This window comes from Episyrphus balteatus, chromosome 1, assembly GCF_945859705.1.
Source record: "Episyrphus balteatus chromosome 1, idEpiBalt1.1, whole genome shotgun sequence".
Classification (NCBI taxonomy): Eukaryota; Metazoa; Arthropoda; class Insecta; order Diptera; family Syrphidae; genus Episyrphus; species Episyrphus balteatus.
In genome coordinates, this window is record NC_079134.1 from 45,715,171 (window position 1) to 45,732,602 (window position 17,432).

Sequence of the window (17,432 nt, forward strand, 5' to 3'; positions counted from 1 at the left end):
AATAAAATCCGTCATATTCCTAAAAAAATGGGGGAACCAATTTAAGAAAAAAAACAATAAACGAGCAAAGACAAACCAAACAATGCCGGCTACACTGTCAGCTGAGCTGCACCGTTAATGATATTGGCTTTACAAAATTGCAACTTAACCCACAGTTTTGCATTTATCCACACAAATTTAAGCTCTTTTTATATCAGGGCTCGGGAGCCTAAAATGTTCTGCCTGCTATTAAGCCAGAAAATTAAAATGGAGTTAGATTCAAAGGGTTTGAAGGAACATACGTAGGTACAACTCTCTACTTCAGAAAGTCAAACTGTTACTTGGATAGTTATATTCTAAGAATTAAAAACAATTTGGTATTTAATATGTTTTTTTTTTATAGATACTTACTGTGTTACTTCTTATATTTTCCGTCATTTTACTTTTCTCCAAACTAAAATTATTTGAAGCAGTGATCTATTACCAGAATAAACTCTCACTAAAAAATCTAAAAATTCACATAAACAAAATTCAAATGCAAACAAAGTTTTTATTCACAAATTAACATCACAAATTTTTTTCAATCGTCCCTTTCCATAAATAATAATCTCAGCCTTTGGATTATTTACTTTCAATTGTTCTACATTTATTTTCAGATTTTCATGACTTTCGATAGTAAGACATTTGAGATTCTTAAGATAAATCAAAGACACACCCCAGAACGTATAATTCCCGATTAAAATTATCTCCTTCAAGGAATTACATTTCCATTTGAAGAATTCAGTCATAAGTTCATCGGTAAGTTGACAAAAACTCAAATCAATTTTTTCCAAATGATTAGAAATATTTCCAATTAGTTTTAAATACTTTTCACGCATTACAACATAATGTAATCTTAATTTTCTTAATTTCTTACAATTCGATATTAGCTCTAGAGCTGCCAATACACTTTCAGAACTTATAGAATAACCAACAGATAGTTCGATGGATGTAAGATAGGGGCTTACAATTTGTAATAATCGTTTGTCGTCAGAACTAAAATGTCTAAAATTAAAACTAAGATCTTTGCATCTTCGCAAATTGATGTGAATTATTTCGTCTAATTTGCGGCAGGTTCCTAGTAAGTCAATTAGCTCATAGTTGTTTAAATAGCTGAAGATCTTTATAAGGCAGTCGTCATTTAATTGCAAAATGTTTAAGGCATCTGGATTTGGTTGTTGAAGAACTTGGAATGTATTTGTTTCTGTGCTAGTCATCATCTGTAAATTAAAGAAGATATTAATAAATTTAGAGATTTCTTAGCAAAAAGAATAAATCAGTTTTGCTCTTCCAAAGTACCTACTTGTTTTGATTGATTTTTAATAAAAATAAAAAAGGAAAAAAGATTTAAAACAAATAGTACCTAATATCGTCGCCGTTCAATGAAAACTCCTTAAGTCCATTTCGACTTCAGTTACATTTTCCAAGTTACCCAATGACCAAAGCTTTATTTTTCAATTCTAACACAGCAATTATTTTACCGAAATGTTAACGAACACGTAGATTAGACCATTTTTGAATTTTTAATATGGGAAAACCATTTTCTATTGCGATTTCTCAAAAAGTGAAAAAAGGACTTAGGGAGTTTTCATTGAACGGCGACGATATTTTATCACCAAGAAACTTAATCTATAGTGTATTATTTAAATTTCAAAATAATGATTTAGTAACTCGCTATCAAATTTCAAATTTCATATTCAATACAATAATACATCGTTTGATAAGAAGGATGATATTTATAGAAAGCCATGCATAGTTTTAGGCTAAAAGCTAGTTAAAATTTTGACTAAATGTTTCGATAAAAAAGAATCAATTTATTTACTATACAAATTTTAAAATTCCCCATTTTGGATGGTGGCTTTAAAATTAATGGAGTGTGAATAAATAAGACCAAAGACTTGTATACAAATTAAAATACAATCGGACAGGATGCATTAAAAACTGACTGAATTCTTTCGCAGTATTGATGGGTTGCTAAAAAGGAAAAGTGGTATGAATTTTTGGCGACAGAAATGTTGAGGATATTGCCAAATGCCTTTAATATTATGTCACAAGTCACATGAATGTTATAAAATGTTCAAAGAAGAACGGAAAACCGTTGAAGACATAGAGCATACAGTACACAAATCAAAGAATTGGTTCTCGGAAATTTTCAATTGAAAGTAATTCATTTGCTGAAGGTCATTTCGACAGACTATTTTTGCCTGAGGAAAATCATTTAAAAATCAATTTTTCGAAATTTGTTTTGCCAATCTTTTCTACCAACGTAGTTTTCGAAAAAAATGAAAATTGAAAAACTGATTTAATTTCACCACACTTTCATTTTGTTTATTAAATATTATAATTCGTGGATCTATGCATATGATTCATGATGCTGAGGTGAGTTATTATACTTTGAGGTTAGCAACATGTTGCAATGATAATTATGTATACAAGATTAATAATTGTAAGAATGAAATAAGGTTCAAATATGAGAAATGGAGTTTGAATTTTAAATTTATTAACCAAAATAAGTCTGTTACTAAAATTTTTAATCTAAACTATCACGGGTAGACCTTGTCTAATGTTTTACTTCATTAAATTGAAAATTGCTTAAAAATGGAAACGTTTGTGGCTACATAAATTGTTTGTGATATTTTCCAAAAAATAAAACTGGCAGCCACCGGGGATCGAACCTACAACTGTTGGGTTACTAGGCCAGTGCCTTACAACTGTGCTATCTCACTGTTGGAAATGAGTATGATAAACTGCAATTTAAGCTAAGGTGTGACTATAGTTTTAAAATATTTATTTTTGGTCGTTTTTTTTAAGATGATCATTCACATTAAAATAAGATGAAGTTCACATTAAATTTAACTGAGTTTAAGTGGAATCACCTTATTTTAAGAGGATATCACCTTATTTTAAGGTGGTGAAATTTAATGTGCGCATCATCTTATTTTAAGGTGACACTTTTTTCTCCTTGTATTAACGGTATACTTCCCATAGAACTGTTTTTTTTTTTTTTTTTTTTAATTTTGGACTATATCCCAAACGAATAATTAAATAATTATATGCGTAATCTTTTTTATTTGCCTTAATTTTTAAAATCTAAACACATTTTTGGATATTTTTTAAAAATAATTCATATTTTTTTTTTTTTTTTTGAAAAATCAAATTTTCCATAACAACACATTGAACTTTTATGATTTAAATTTAAGAAGTTCTTTAATAATAATTACTGCAACATAGCACACAAGCTGCGTTACTTTGGAAATATTTGTCTACTGCTTAGTACTTAAAGCTGCTTTAAACTACTTTTTCAATATAGAAAAAGTAGTTCAAAGTAGTTTTAAGTACTAAGCAGTAGATAAATATTCCCAAATGAACACAGCTACAAACTACTTTATTTTAAAAATCGTTTTCAAAATAAATAGATTTCATAAAAATGGATGTTATTAAAACTAAACTGAATACTTTTATTGGAGCTCAAATTCATTAAAAATGTTGTTTTTTTTTATTCTGTTTTCTATAAGGCATATACATATGCAAAATTTGTAGATATATAAAAAAATTTATAATTGTAACCATTTTGTTTTTATTTAAAAACATTTTACCTCCAAAAAAAAAAAAACTCCAACTCCATACCCAAATTCCGCTATATCATAGTGTAAGATGAACTCTTGCATTAAATAACTTTTGAATCATTAGATTTAGTTTTTTTAATACAGTAAATTTTCTTATTTCATAAGTGACACAATAACGATTTTTCAATGTTCTTCGAAAAAAAAAATAATAATAATTTTGTTTTACGCTAAGATAAATATAACATCTCAATTTAGAAACTCTACCAATGTTTTTCTTTTATAAAGTTAAATACAATACAAGTTTAAACATTTTGGGTCACTGTGGCGAATGCGCAATATTTGTATTTAAAAAACAAAAAAAAAAATTAATTTTTACTATTTGAGTTTAAGTGAACAACTTTATAATTTGAATAGGTTGGTTGCTGGGGAGGAAATACAATAAAATCTACTAAATGGAGAATTTAAAGACAGATCACATAGATCTGGTAAACTGTTCTGCGAAACCTCCATCAAAGAATATTCACAATTAAATAAAAAAAAAAACATATTTATTATTGTTTTCTTCATAAGAATAAATGAATAGAAAAAAACACTACATTTATAACATATTCTTCGAAGAAAATTGGTCTCAAAATGGTCTCACGAATTACATAATTGATTTTTTGTATACAAAATCCTAATCATGCCCCATAGTATCTATATTAGAAGTAAAAACGTGTAGTTATTTAGGAGCTTAGTCTAGGTTTGAACTGTAAAAACTTAAATAGTTCTTATTTTCATTACAGAATATAAATACAATCCTTAATAAAAAGTTATTAAGGAGTTTTAATTTAATAACCTTAAACATGAAATTCAATACAAATACGATATCGTAGAATCTCATATCCACCAATAAATTTGTATTATCAGTCACACCCAAAAGCAATATTTTCTCTCAATATCCATCGTTTTTTAAAACATGAAAAAGAAGGGATTGGATTTCGCCACCAAGAAATCTCTTAAAGCTGTTAAATACTTTTATTTGAAAAATCGATTAAAAGAGCAGGGTTAGTAACAAAAAAAAAAAAAAACACACAAAACACAAAAAAAAACTAATTCCTTTCATTTTCTCTATCATTCTAATGTCACTTTTAATTACATTTTCTGAGTTGAATGTCTTAAAAAAAAAAATAATAATAACTTGTCAGCTGTTTTGATGTGAATCATATAAAAAAAAAATGTATCATATATTTGTAACAATATTCAATAATACTGTATACACATAAATCATAATTAAGATTTCCTTTGCCGGTTAAACTTGATTTCATTTATCTACTAATGACCACCTGTAGATTGTTTACATATGAAGTTAGAGGGTGGCGTATGGCGTTTGCTTTGAATGCTTTTTTTTATTATAAAGCTGAAAATGAAAAATGTTTTTCTTACCTTTTAAGAAAGAGGGTTTAATCTAAAACAGATACTAAATTAATCAACACATAATAATTTAAAGCTTTTCTGTTTTTTTTTTTGTTTTGATTAATAAAAATTCATAATCTCTTTTGGTATCTTTATACCATTTTTGTTTTTTTTTTTTTTTTTTTTTGTATTTAAAAGGAAAATCTAAAGATAGAACTTGATTTTGCTTTGTAGGTAGGTATTTTTGTATTTTGTTACACGCTTACGCACGATTTCCAATAAATTTTTATATACCCACCCAAGGTTACACACAGTTTTCCCACCAACACAAAATATATAATATTTCCTTTTTCGTAACTAGATTATCACTCTGTAATAATGTTATTTTTTTATTAATTTATTGACTTGTAAAACATTCTTTTGCAGTGATTGCATTTGAAATCTTAAATGTAATAATCACAAAACATAATCAAAAAAAAAATAAACATTAATTAATCATAACCATGAAGTTAATAGAATAATATTTGTTTAGATTGAATAAATAGTTTCCGTGTTTTTATTTTGTAAAAATATTATTCAAAACATAATTTAACCTGAGAATAAATGGATTTTCGAAGCAACGTTTGAGTGATAAACAATTTTTAACGTCCAACAATAAAGAATGAAAATGAGTACTGAGAGCAGAAATGAAAAGTTGAAAAAAAAATCTTAAACTAACAGCTGGTGGTGTGGATCTAAGTTTGTTTTTGGATTTGTGGAACAAAAAATAAAAGCTCATAAATTCATAAATACTATAGAATCTATTGTGTGAAAAGCGTTGCCATACCAACAATTTAGAAAGATAGATATATTAGCCGTGTTTTATTGGTACTCAGTATTTTACTGAGTAAACAGTTTATGCTGTAAGCAACAACAATTGATTGCTTTTATTTATTTATTAATAATCCTTATTGTTGAAAGGTCAAAAATGTATAAGTTTAAAAAAAAATTATCTCTTTAAACCAACAAATAAAAAACTTTTGTTTATCCTTAGCAAACTTTTGTTGTTGTTTCCCGTGTAAAATTTTACTGAGCTAAGTACTGAGTTACCAATAAAACACGGCTATTAAGTTCGTAGATCGTAGTATCTATTATTTCGAAATAAGTCTGATCGTTCATTAAACTATTCAAAAATTTGATATTTAAAGCTTGAAAATAAAACAAAACAAGACAAATATGTTTAATTTAAATAATTAATTGAAATAAAATTTAATAAATTCTTCACTCAATAAAACTTAATTTTAATAGATGCATAAATTATTAAATTCAAATTAAAACGGAGCAATTTTTAATAATAACTTTTTTTTTTAAATTTTAGTTTAAAAAAATATTTTTTGAGCTAAAATGCAAATAAATAAGATAAAACAAACAAAAAACAAAGAAAGAATAACAAAACAAACTAGAAAACAAACAAAGTTAATGAATATAAAATTTATTTAAAAATTGATTATAATTAAAAAAATATACAAACCTTGTTAGAATTCTTTTAAAACTATTTTTTTTATAACCTGAAACAAATTTAAATTTATTAGTTTTTGGATTTTCTTATTTCTTAGTTCTTTCTTTTCTTAGTTCTTCTAAAAAAAATGTAAAAAAATATTTTTTTTCTTTGCTGGGGACAAAAATTACGAGCTTTATCTTTGCCGTCGTTTGGAGACTGCTATTTTAAAGTGTTGCACAAATGTGCATATAAATTGGCTGCGTTTGAATACTTTTATTTCATTAATGTTTTTTGCGGCGTTCAAGTGTGCAATAAAGAAATGTGAAAAGTTAACAAACTTCTTTTTGTTTCCTAAGAACATTTTTCAAAAAAAAAGCTGTTCTTTAGTCCTCCAAAAGTAATTTAAAAGAGCAACTGTATAATAGATAAAAATGATCATTTATACTCGAATAACAAACACTGATCAAACAAAATTTTTTATTTGCCACAAGAACCAAAATATACTTTTCTGAAGGTTTTTCAGTGCTGTACTCTTATATGAAGTTAGAAAAATGTCATTGGCCTTCGTTTTTGAAATATTACCGTTATAAAACAAACCTTTATTTTGCATTTTATAACGGTTATATTACAAGAACGAAGGCAAATAGAATTTTTCTGATTTCGGATTCGAAAAAAAAGTTAAATTTGTTTGACTAGTGCTATTTTAGAGCCAAAGACTTATTTAATCTTAAGATATCTCGGTTAATAAAAGAGATATTGGAAGGATTTAAAGAGCTTTTGGAAGAAGGAAACTAGTTCTTGCTGGTACCGTCACATTTTTTTTTTGTAATGAATTACTTCACATAAAAACATAACCTCGAAAACAGCCGAAATGACGTTTTTTGCCATTTTATAACGGTAATATATCGCTGGCTGAGAATGATAGGGTTGTATGTCTGTAGAGGTTTCCATAAAACATAAAACCTTATAATTCTCGACCAGCGATAACCTTGTTGACCATCAGCGAAAACCTTGTTGACCATCAGCGTGATTTATTAAAAAAGCTCGGCTAGTTAAATGCTATACTCACTAGGGTGATCTTTAGGAAAAAAAAAAATTGGGGCCGCCCCCCTATTTTTATTCCTAACCCTTCCTGACCCTATTTCATTACGAAGTTTTTGTTTTTTTTTTTTTTTTTCAATATTTGCATACATTTCATCATTTGCTTTTAAAGAAAAAAAATTACAGTTTATAGCCTCTTCAAAAAAAACAGGGGCGCCCTCTTTACTTTTATACTTTCATACAGTATTATACATTTATAATACTATCATACCTATTAAACGGGAAACCGACGAAGTTACGAATACCAGAGTTACGGGCGACAGAGTTACGAGCGTCAAAGTTACGCGAAACCGAAGTTACGAAAAACTAGAGTTACGAATTCTAAAGTTATGTTAAGCTATGACATGTGATTTTTGGGTTGGCAACAATTGCGAGGAACGACATGGAATTATTTAAATACAAACAAGAGATTAACATTTTTCTCATTGGTCAGAACTAAATGAGTAAAGCGAAAATGGGTGTTATTTAATCTTGTAAAATATTGATTGGTTAGGTATAGATATACATATATGGTTTTGTTTTTGTGAGAAGATCGCAAATCGTTGAAATAGAAAAAAAAAACATGAGTATACTTATGTAAGTTTGGGGGACATAATTGAATTTAACTTCTTATTTGTCCAACTAATATTGCAAATACGTATTTTTTTTTTCTATCAATTAATATAATTATTCATATTGTATTTTGTAATACCCACTTTGTTATTATTTATATTAAAATAATAACCAAACCACCCTTTTTTTTACAGACGTTATTTTGGTGTAGTGAACTGTTGTTGCAATTGTTGCCAACCCAAAAATCACATGTCATAGCTTAACATAACTTTAGAATTCGTAACTCTAGTTTTTCGTAACTTCGGTTTCGCGTAACTTTGACGGCCGTAACTCTGTCGCCCGTAACTCTGTTATTCGTAACTCCGTTACCATTTCCTATTAAACATTTGAATGATCAATAACCCGCCATTTACCCAACACTGGACACAGAATATCGCCCCTGCTCTAGTAACTTTTAATCAAAATAGGGCCAGTAAGGCCAATTTCACACGTCGCGCGTCGTCGAAAACCGGCTCTGTTCCGGTTAAACGCCCCTTTTAGATGGTTGCAAGATACACAAATGTATATCTTGCAATCTACCAAAAGGGGCGTTACCCGAAACCGAGCCTAAGGGTTAGAGATAAAAATATGAAAAAAAAAATAGGGTATTTATTTTTCCTGATTTGGAACCAATTTAGGGGGCGTCGCGTCGCCGTCCGTGCGTCTGTGCGTCTTTGCGTCCATCTGTACATCGAGCTAGGGCCTAAACGGATGGATGGACTTGCTTGAAACTTGGTACAGATGCTTTTTAGGTTATTCCCTAGGACAGTCTTTTTTATTTTTTTAATATCTCCTTTTTAACGCATATCTCCCATATAACGTTTTCGAGGTATTGCAACTTTCTCGAAAACGGCTCTAACGATTTTGATTAAATTTGGTATACGTAATAGACTTATTGATTCTTACAAAACTGCGTTTTTAGTTTTTCTCAAAAAATGCGGAGAACGGAAATATGGCGTTGCCGTTTTTCAAAAATTGACATGTTTTTTAAGTTCATATATTTCATCAAAGCATAAGTCAATTTTATTCAAAATTTACAGACATCATAAGTATTGAAGTGTAAAATGTAAAAAAAATTTAAAAAAAAAGTTTTTCAAAAAATATTTTAAAAATTGAATTTTTTTAACTTTCGATTTTTTTTTTTGTTTTTATTTTTTTTTTCTCCACAAAATCTTAAATTTCCTATAGATATTTAAGATAAAGATACTTTGAACTACAAGAGCAAGTACGTGCGACCCAGTCGTGCATTTTATTTATGTATGGAATCTTCATTAAAAACAAATAAAGGTTCTTAATTTCGCAGAAAAACTTCATACTGTCGGACTCTTAAAACTCTTGTCCGATTTTTGTAATCGTACTTTTATTTCTCCCAAGCAAATGCTAAAATTAAAGACATTTTTTTTGTTAATTATGAAAGTAATAGTTATGCTCTCCATTCATGGATAGTAATTTCGTATCAATTTATATTAAAATTAATAAAAAAAAAAATTATTTATGTATAGGAAATTTTTGTGAATGTAACGTGAGTTACCATGGAATTGCCCTATAGAAGAATTTTGAATAAAAAAATAAATATTGTATTACGAGATTTTATACATGCGCAACCCCTGTAGAAGCAATGCAGTACCTCTGAGAAAAAAAAAACTTTTTATTTTTTTAACTTTAACTTAAAGATGAATCATTGAATCAACGTTGACAATAATACAATCTACTTTGCGTTTTTTCATCATTGCAATACTTTTCTATTAAATTCGTATGGACAAGGTTTTCTGCAACCGTTTCAATCCTATTGCTGATCTATGCTCTTGCACAAAATTTTGAGTTTTTTTTTCTAGTCATGCGGATTTTAAGATTTCAGTGAAGATCTTCGTTTCTTATTAGGTATATGAGACGCTAAATTTAAAATTGATTACCTAGCGTAAGTCACAATTTCAAATTTTTTCAAGAGAGCGATTTTGAAACTTGAAAATGTGTTAAGGTGTTTACACCTAAGCTGTTTTATGTCGTACAATTAAAACTGTGAGTGATCAACTGTTCGTAAAAACACAGATCTCACACAGGCACGAGCAGAATGCCATTAGCTTTCTTCTCATAAATAAAAACAAAAATTCGAAATTTTGGACTTTGGCTTGTTCAGCATTAAGGCAACGTTTTATAAATATTTAAACGTTTTATAATTTAAAGGTTTTAAAAATTAAATTTCAGCTTTCGAAATTTAGATAGGTATCAAATCTTTTGTTAATGATATTAATTTTTGTAAAAATTGTAATTCTAAGCTCGGCTTTGACTAAACTTGTTTTGAAATCTACACTTCTAAACACTTTCTAATTTTGCCTTAGATTCAACTCAAAAATTCAGTAATAAGGTGAATTTTGAGCTGTGTATCGTTTGGGAAACAACTTTTCAGTTTTCAAAAATACATTTGAATATGTTTTTCTAATAAAAATGGCCGATGGGTAAATAATTTCATAGGTATGTTCTTTTTTTCCGGCCAAGAGTAGGGCCCATTTAAGTGCTAGGTTTTGAAGTTTCTCTCTAAAGTTAATGCATTGATTATAAGTTTTAATTTAAAAACATACTGTTCTTATAAAAAAATTTTATTATATTTTATTTTGGCAGTAAACCAAATAACTTATCTTAAACCTTAATTAAAATATTTTTAACTACATATGTACATCTATTTACATTTAACTAGATCTTAACATTTATGCTTTGTGTTCTATCTTTTTCTTATAGCAAAAGCTTTATCTATGCTTATTGCTTATGCTTAGGAACTTTACAAATAATGTACACAATCACATTTGACCTAATGCTGGTGGTGTCTCAATAAAATCCCTTTAAACTACGTTTTAATAACATCTTCCAGCCGATTACTATCCAACAGATAATAATCCTTCTTTTCATCTGAACACAATTCGTTTGCCAATTCTTCAAGCTCAGCTTCAAAAATAGCCTCACTGAAAGATCCTAAAAACACCAAAGTTTTTACAAGTCGTGAATCTTTCTTTTGAATATCTTCACTTTGTGAATTTATTGGCACTGAGGTGGTTTCACTTTGCTTAATAGGCACACTATCCGAAGCTGAAACTATTGCTAAAGATTCAGGTTGATAAAGTTCAATTGGCAGCTGATTGTTTTGAGATAATCGCATTACAAGTGATACAACAAAAAAGCAAGCTGCATTCATTGGAAAAGCTCTCAAAAGTGTTGATGTTAATCCCCGACTGAAGAAATGGATGCCCTCTGATTGATAGCCTTTTTGAATGCAATCTAAAATCCCTGTGTATTTGGGTCTTGTCATCATTCCATCAGCTTGAAGACATGATTTAACAACATCAATTGGAAAGGTTAGCATCCAAGAAAAGGTTCCAGCCAAGCCACCGGCTATAAGGCAGTGAAAAGCAGATGGCGCTGCAACTTGTCTCATGAGTAATTCATAAGATACAAAGTATCCAGCAAATCCTTTAATTCGAAATACAAACTTAAATGCATGTAAAGATTAAAATCAAAAGTAAATTACCTGGAACATCTCGAAGGGCTGTAATACCAAGTCCACGAAACAGCCCACGAAATCCATCTTTTCCATAAATATGGTATAAACAGGAAAGAGGTCCTTTGTGTTTTACAGAAGACTTGAAATTATCTTGTAATTGCAGGTATGTTTTAGCCAATTCCATTGGAGAGCACACTAAGCTCTGAACAAGACCTGCTGTACTTCCAGCAATGAAATGAGATCCCAGAGAATCGGGATCTTTTGTGTTTCGTTGAACATTTCCATAAACTCCGAAAACTATTGCATTCACAAAAGCCACGCCCCCCAAAGGGCTTGAAATTCCCCGATAGAGTCCTCGAATTGAATCTTTTGCAACAATTGTTTGAAGGCAATGCCATGTTCCACGATAAATAGATCGTTTGGAATCTTGGGTCTGTAGGTGTACTTTGATTGTGTCTAGAGGGTGACCGACAAGTACGCCGGCACAACCTGAAAGTCCCGGAGACTAAATTAAGATATTTGAGTGTTGAACAGGTCTTTAAAGACAATTTATATATATAAAAGTAAAGAGTTGGAAATATAAAGAGGTTTGATCTTAACCGTCATGATACATACCTCCCACACAACCAGCTGCAAAATCTAAGGCCATTCTGACAAAGTTCCTGGAAAATATAATAAAATTAATCAAATTCTGACGAAATATTGAAATGGAATTTTAGATAAGTAGCGAAGACTCAAAAAAAAAGGTACAAGGGCAAACCTTTTAAAGACATTTTGGGACTAAATGTGTGAACGTTAGATACGTTAACAAATTTAATAGAGCAAAAAAGTGAGGAGCATTAAGGTCCAACCTTTTAAAGACATTTTGGGACTAAATGTGTGAACGTTAGATACGTTAACAAATTTAATAGAGCAAAAACGTGAGGAGCATTAAGGTCCAGATTAATTTTAGAATGTACTATGCGTAATTAAAATACATTATTCATCATTTTCAGGGAAAGTACATTATACAGTTCAAAAAATGAAATAGTTTAACTTAAAATCTAGTCACTTGTCAAGAGGTTAATGGACTTGATAATAAACATGCGCGCATTTTTCCTTATTTTTAATTTCATGAAAATCTATTTAAGTTAATTGCTTTGAAACTTATACATATTTTCCTGGTAGCGCAATATTATATTACGAAAACAGCAACACTGATTGATAACTCTAAACAAATCTCTTAATTCGAAAAAAAAAAAATAGTTTAAACTATGACCAAACACGGAAATCAATAGATGTTGATTATTTTATAGATTAACCAGGCAAAATATACTTTTGCTATGGAAAAAAAAATGCAAGTGAATGTTTTTGAAATGCAATTTTATTTATTTTGCTATAAGGAATGCGAAAGTCTACAAAGGTCAAAATCATGAAGGTGGGAAAATTCAAGTCTGGAAAAATATTTTCACAAAAACCAGCATTAGCTTTACATTGCATAGATGAAGGACATAGACCAGATTTTAATAACGTGAAATTCCTGCTCAAAACTAACGCACACTTTTTTCTTTTTTAGTTATACTCTCGTATCTTATTTAAAATGGCTTTAAAATTATTTGTTGTTTTTTTATGTTTGCTTATTGTTTAGCAAGTCAGAAAAATGCTAAACTGCAACAGTATTATCAACCAAAAAAAAAAAAAAGATGAACCAAATTTAGCAATTCAAGGTATTAAAATAATTTTAGTTTTTAAAGAAAAAAATTTTAAAAAAATGGAAGCACAGTTCTTTCCAATAATTTTATTCAAAACTTGGTATGGTCTCCTCTAGCGCATATGATAATTTGGAGTGGTCTGTTCATTCCACGATTTAGCTTTTGAAGGTTTTGTTGTAACTTTTCTTTCACTGCAGTTTTCTGTTGATCAAGAATGCTTGGAGGTGGATTTTGGTCGCAAATGCATTATTTTTCAACATTTCCTAGACATGTTCTATTGAATTTAAATCCTGATATCTGTGTGGTCAGTTCAAGGGTGGCATATTTTAATCTTGAAGATATTCTCAAACCACTCTAGCATGCATTATTGTGCATCAGACTGAACTGTGGACCAAATCTAGGGGTGATTGGAACCGCATGCTGTTCGAGGATATCAGTCAAGTATCTTTGGATACTTAAAGTAGATTAAGGAGAGCTCACTAGCTCCATGAAAATTTATGACTCATCTGTAAAAGATTCGCGGGTTGACAGATATATAGACTTCAGCATACCTCTCCAAATCTTCCCCACAAACATTTTATTCCATACCTTCTATGTAAGCTCACTCCTGTCTCATTTTAGAAAATAACCATTATACTGTGAGATAAAGTAATAAATAGGACTTTTCTGTAAAATAAATATGATGTGCGTTAAATTTGAGCAGGAGTGTATTACAGACAGAAAAACACTATAGCAAACGTATGTCCTACTAGAAATGTTACATATTTTAAATACAGATAATACGGTTAATAGGAGATCTGATTATGATGGGTTGAGCAATATCTATAGTCATCTCGAAATGTTCCCCAAAACAACTGTCCTCAAAGGTCTGTTTTACTCGAATGGATACCAGTTAATCAGGTAAAAATGGTAATTTCTTTAGAACGGTTATACCAAAACTGCCAAAATATGCTGCCGGCTCTTAGACTATGATGTTAAATGCAATGATTCTTTATTATCAACTATTAATTAAGCTTTGAATAATGTTGAACAAAAATATATTAATTTTTTTAAAATTTTTTTTAGTTTTAGTTTTTTTGTTTAAAATATGGTTTTGTTTGAAGTAATGTAACTTTTTTGTATATGAAATAAAAGGTTATCAATTGAAGACATCATTGATGTAAAAAAAAGTGTATGTCATAGCTTATTTATTCGAGATATCAGTCGTAGAAGTCAGTCTTAAGGATTTTTTTCAAAAAAAGTCTAAGAACCATATATACAAAAATACTGAGCATAGGAAAAATATATTAGTATCAGTCGAAAGGTATTATTTTAACTTTTCATTTTGTACCAAAATTGTTTTTCTAAGTTCTATACTTCGGATGCTATGAAGATTTGTTTCGAAAATATCCGATTTTTCTGATTTTTTCGTCCCCAACTTCTGGCTCAAATATCTCGAAATCCATAAAACCAATTTTAAAAGTATTTGGCTATTTGGCATGTCCTTTCAAGGGCAAATGTTCGGTATATCTATCATTTATTGGTTAATGAACGGGGTAGGTAATATTTCTTTGTTAAAAGTTTATATTCCCTTCATGGATTGGATTCTGTTTATCCTAAAAATTGGCAGAATTATGTTGATAACATAATATCAACCGGATAGTTTTAAGGGTATATAAATAAAAAACAAAAAATCCAAATTTAAAAATAGCACCTCTTGCTTTTCACTTTGTATTATTCATTTTTTTTTTTAATGTGTAAAGTTTCAAATAAAACGTCTCAAATGTATATCACGCCTAACTCTCGAAAATTCTTACCAACTATATAAAATTTTGACTGACCACTTAATAGTGTTAATACAGTCACATAATAGTTTTTTGAGATCCAAGAAAATATTGTTTAAAAAAATATTCCACATACGCCACAGTGACCGATAAAGTTTTAACTTTAAAAATTGATAAAAAAGAACAGTCTTTATGGATTGTGTTCTTTTTTTCAAAGATAAAAGTAATGCCTGTTTTGTATTTACAATACGTCAAATCACGGAGTAAAAACTTTATTTCATTAAAACGGACAAGAAAGTCGTGGATCGTCGAAATAGTTGTTTTGGAGTGTTGGACGAATCAGAGTAAAAAGTTGTAGGTATTCAATTAAAAAATAGCTTTACTTTTTCAACTTTAAAAAAGAAAGTCACGTTACGTAACTTTTGTATGCGAAAGTCTTGAAGTAATTGATAAACTTTATCTTTTTGTTTAAATAAACAAAACTTATACTCAATAAATGTAAAATTTTTAATAAAAAATTGATCGCTATATTTATTGGGCATTGATAAATAAATAAATTAAAAGGAATTTCGTGTTTTTTTTTTTTCTTAAAATTAAAAGACCTTAAGGAAATATTTTGCTTTTTGCAATTGAAACGAAAAATTTTACGCTATTGAAAATAATTGTTTTCTTTGAAATTAAAAATCTAAATTGACTTTATAAATAGACAAATATTACATAATCCTTTTTATGTATACTGTATTACATACCTTCTAGATATTCCTTGATGTCGAAGTAAGGCACCTTTTATTCAAAAATTAAGGTCTTAAAACCCATTTAATTGAAAACGTACACAAGAACAATTTTTTGCAAAAGTAAACACAAATTTCTATTTAAATTAAATAAAATATCCTTGGTACACCTTATAATTCGCAAAAACCACAATAAAGGCTTCAAAATTGAAAGACTTTAGCGTCTGTTAACTTACGAGGTTAGTATTTAACTAATAAATTATTGTCATGGATCAAAAACAAAATGCTTAAAGGCATATTAGATAGTGACATATTAATGCATTTTCCTGAGGTTATCATTATCAGTGCATCAGGTCTTATAGAATATTAATAAGTTTAATATATTATTTTATTGATATTATTTTTATTATGTGTCAGAATTCAAATATTACAATTGCTTCTCCGTTTTACTTATGACGTATAGATATTTATATTACCAGAGAATTGTGCGTTCGTTAGAAAATCAAAAGATAATAATCAAACATGCCATTCAAAGTATGACTACGCTTTGAATCTCGAAACGTGCCAATTTAAAACAGTTATGAAGTATGAAGAACGAAATATTTACACAGCTCAAACACCCGAGATTTGAACCTTGGATCATTTCAATCAACCATGTAGATAATAATGATAGAACTAGTCAGCAAAATCGAATTTTGTTATCTTTACCGAGATTATTTTATAGCTTTTTATAATATGTAGCCAATGTGAAGTTATATGTTTCAAACTTGGCATGGTTTATTATTATATTATATTTACTATTATATTTATATTTATTAAAAGAATCAGCTTTAAATTACTTTCTTCTTCATAGAAATAATGGATATTGAATGATCAGCGTTTTGAAGTGTACGTGTCACTTTCGCCCAAAATTGTCATTAAACGTATTCGCTTAGTGTCTAACACTTTTGAGAAAGGTTTTATCAAAAATCATAGGTATAACAAGTAACAAATCAATACTCTATCTAGCTAAGAGCTTTAATTATTTCAAAGCTGTTCTCTTCATTAATTGAACAAATTAAATAATTTTTTTGTACATTTAACAAACTTAACTTAAGTTACAAACATTTACACAGTTGTAACTTTACAAATCATATGAGTAAATACATTGTGTAATAAATAATAGCACCTTTAATTCTTATCATTTACTTATAATTTAATTCAAAATTATTCTATAACAGCATATTTTGTATATACAAGCTTTTTGACCTTTTATATTCAGGACGTAAGCAGATCTTAAATAACAATAATTTTAATGTTTTCTACAGTAAGATTACATGCAAGAAAAATACACTTAAAAAAATTTGTTAGGTTTTTAATATCAACCAATGTAAAAAAAAATACAAAAAACACTTTGCTTTTTGCTATAGATATATATAGTATAAAATCCAAAGAAGCCCTAGACACTACATCCGAATCGGAATTCGGAATCCCATTACTAACGATGTGGTTAATCTATGAATGCGGGTTAACTTCACTGTCCACAGTGGCGGCATTAGGCGGTGGCGAACAGGGCAACCGCCTGGGGCCTCGCTCTTGCAGGGGCCTCGCGCGACAACCCAAG

General features: G+C 28.9%; 2 protein-coding genes across 4 annotated transcripts; both read right to left on the bottom strand.

Annotated features, from left to right (window-relative positions):
• Nucleotides 1-509: 509 nt before the first annotated feature.
• LOC129905128 (uncharacterized) lies at nucleotides 510-5,684 on the bottom strand. Of its 3 annotated transcripts, none has more exons than XM_055980519.1 (2): nucleotides 5,573-5,684; nucleotides 510-1,238 (listed from the first exon to the last, which is right to left on the bottom strand). In XM_055980519.1, exon 2 carries the CDS (start codon nucleotides 1,236-1,238, stop codon nucleotides 534-536), a length of 705 nt encoding a protein of 234 aa, XP_055836494.1. In that variant the 5' UTR covers nucleotides 5,573-5,684; the 3' UTR covers nucleotides 510-533. The 3 variants fall into 3 exon arrangements, with proteins under 3 accessions (XP_055836494.1, XP_055836495.1, XP_055836496.1); XM_055980520.1 differs by lacking the exon at nucleotides 5,573-5,684 and adding an exon at nucleotides 5,278-5,431; XM_055980521.1 differs by lacking the exon at nucleotides 5,573-5,684 and adding an exon at nucleotides 5,010-5,134.
• Nucleotides 5,685-10,732: 5,048 nt separating this feature from the next.
• On the bottom strand, nucleotides 10,733-16,086 carry LOC129906149 (mitochondrial basic amino acids transporter). The gene is made up of 4 exons (XM_055981800.1): nucleotides 15,848-16,086; nucleotides 12,260-12,306; nucleotides 11,672-12,133; nucleotides 10,733-11,613 (listed from the first exon to the last, which is right to left on the bottom strand). The coding sequence occupies exons 2-4, from the start codon at nucleotides 12,291-12,293 to the stop codon at nucleotides 10,994-10,996; spliced, it is 1,116 nt and encodes a 371-aa protein (XP_055837775.1). The 5' UTR covers nucleotides 12,294-12,306; nucleotides 15,848-16,086; the 3' UTR covers nucleotides 10,733-10,993.
• Nucleotides 16,087-17,432: the final 1,346 nt, after the last annotated feature.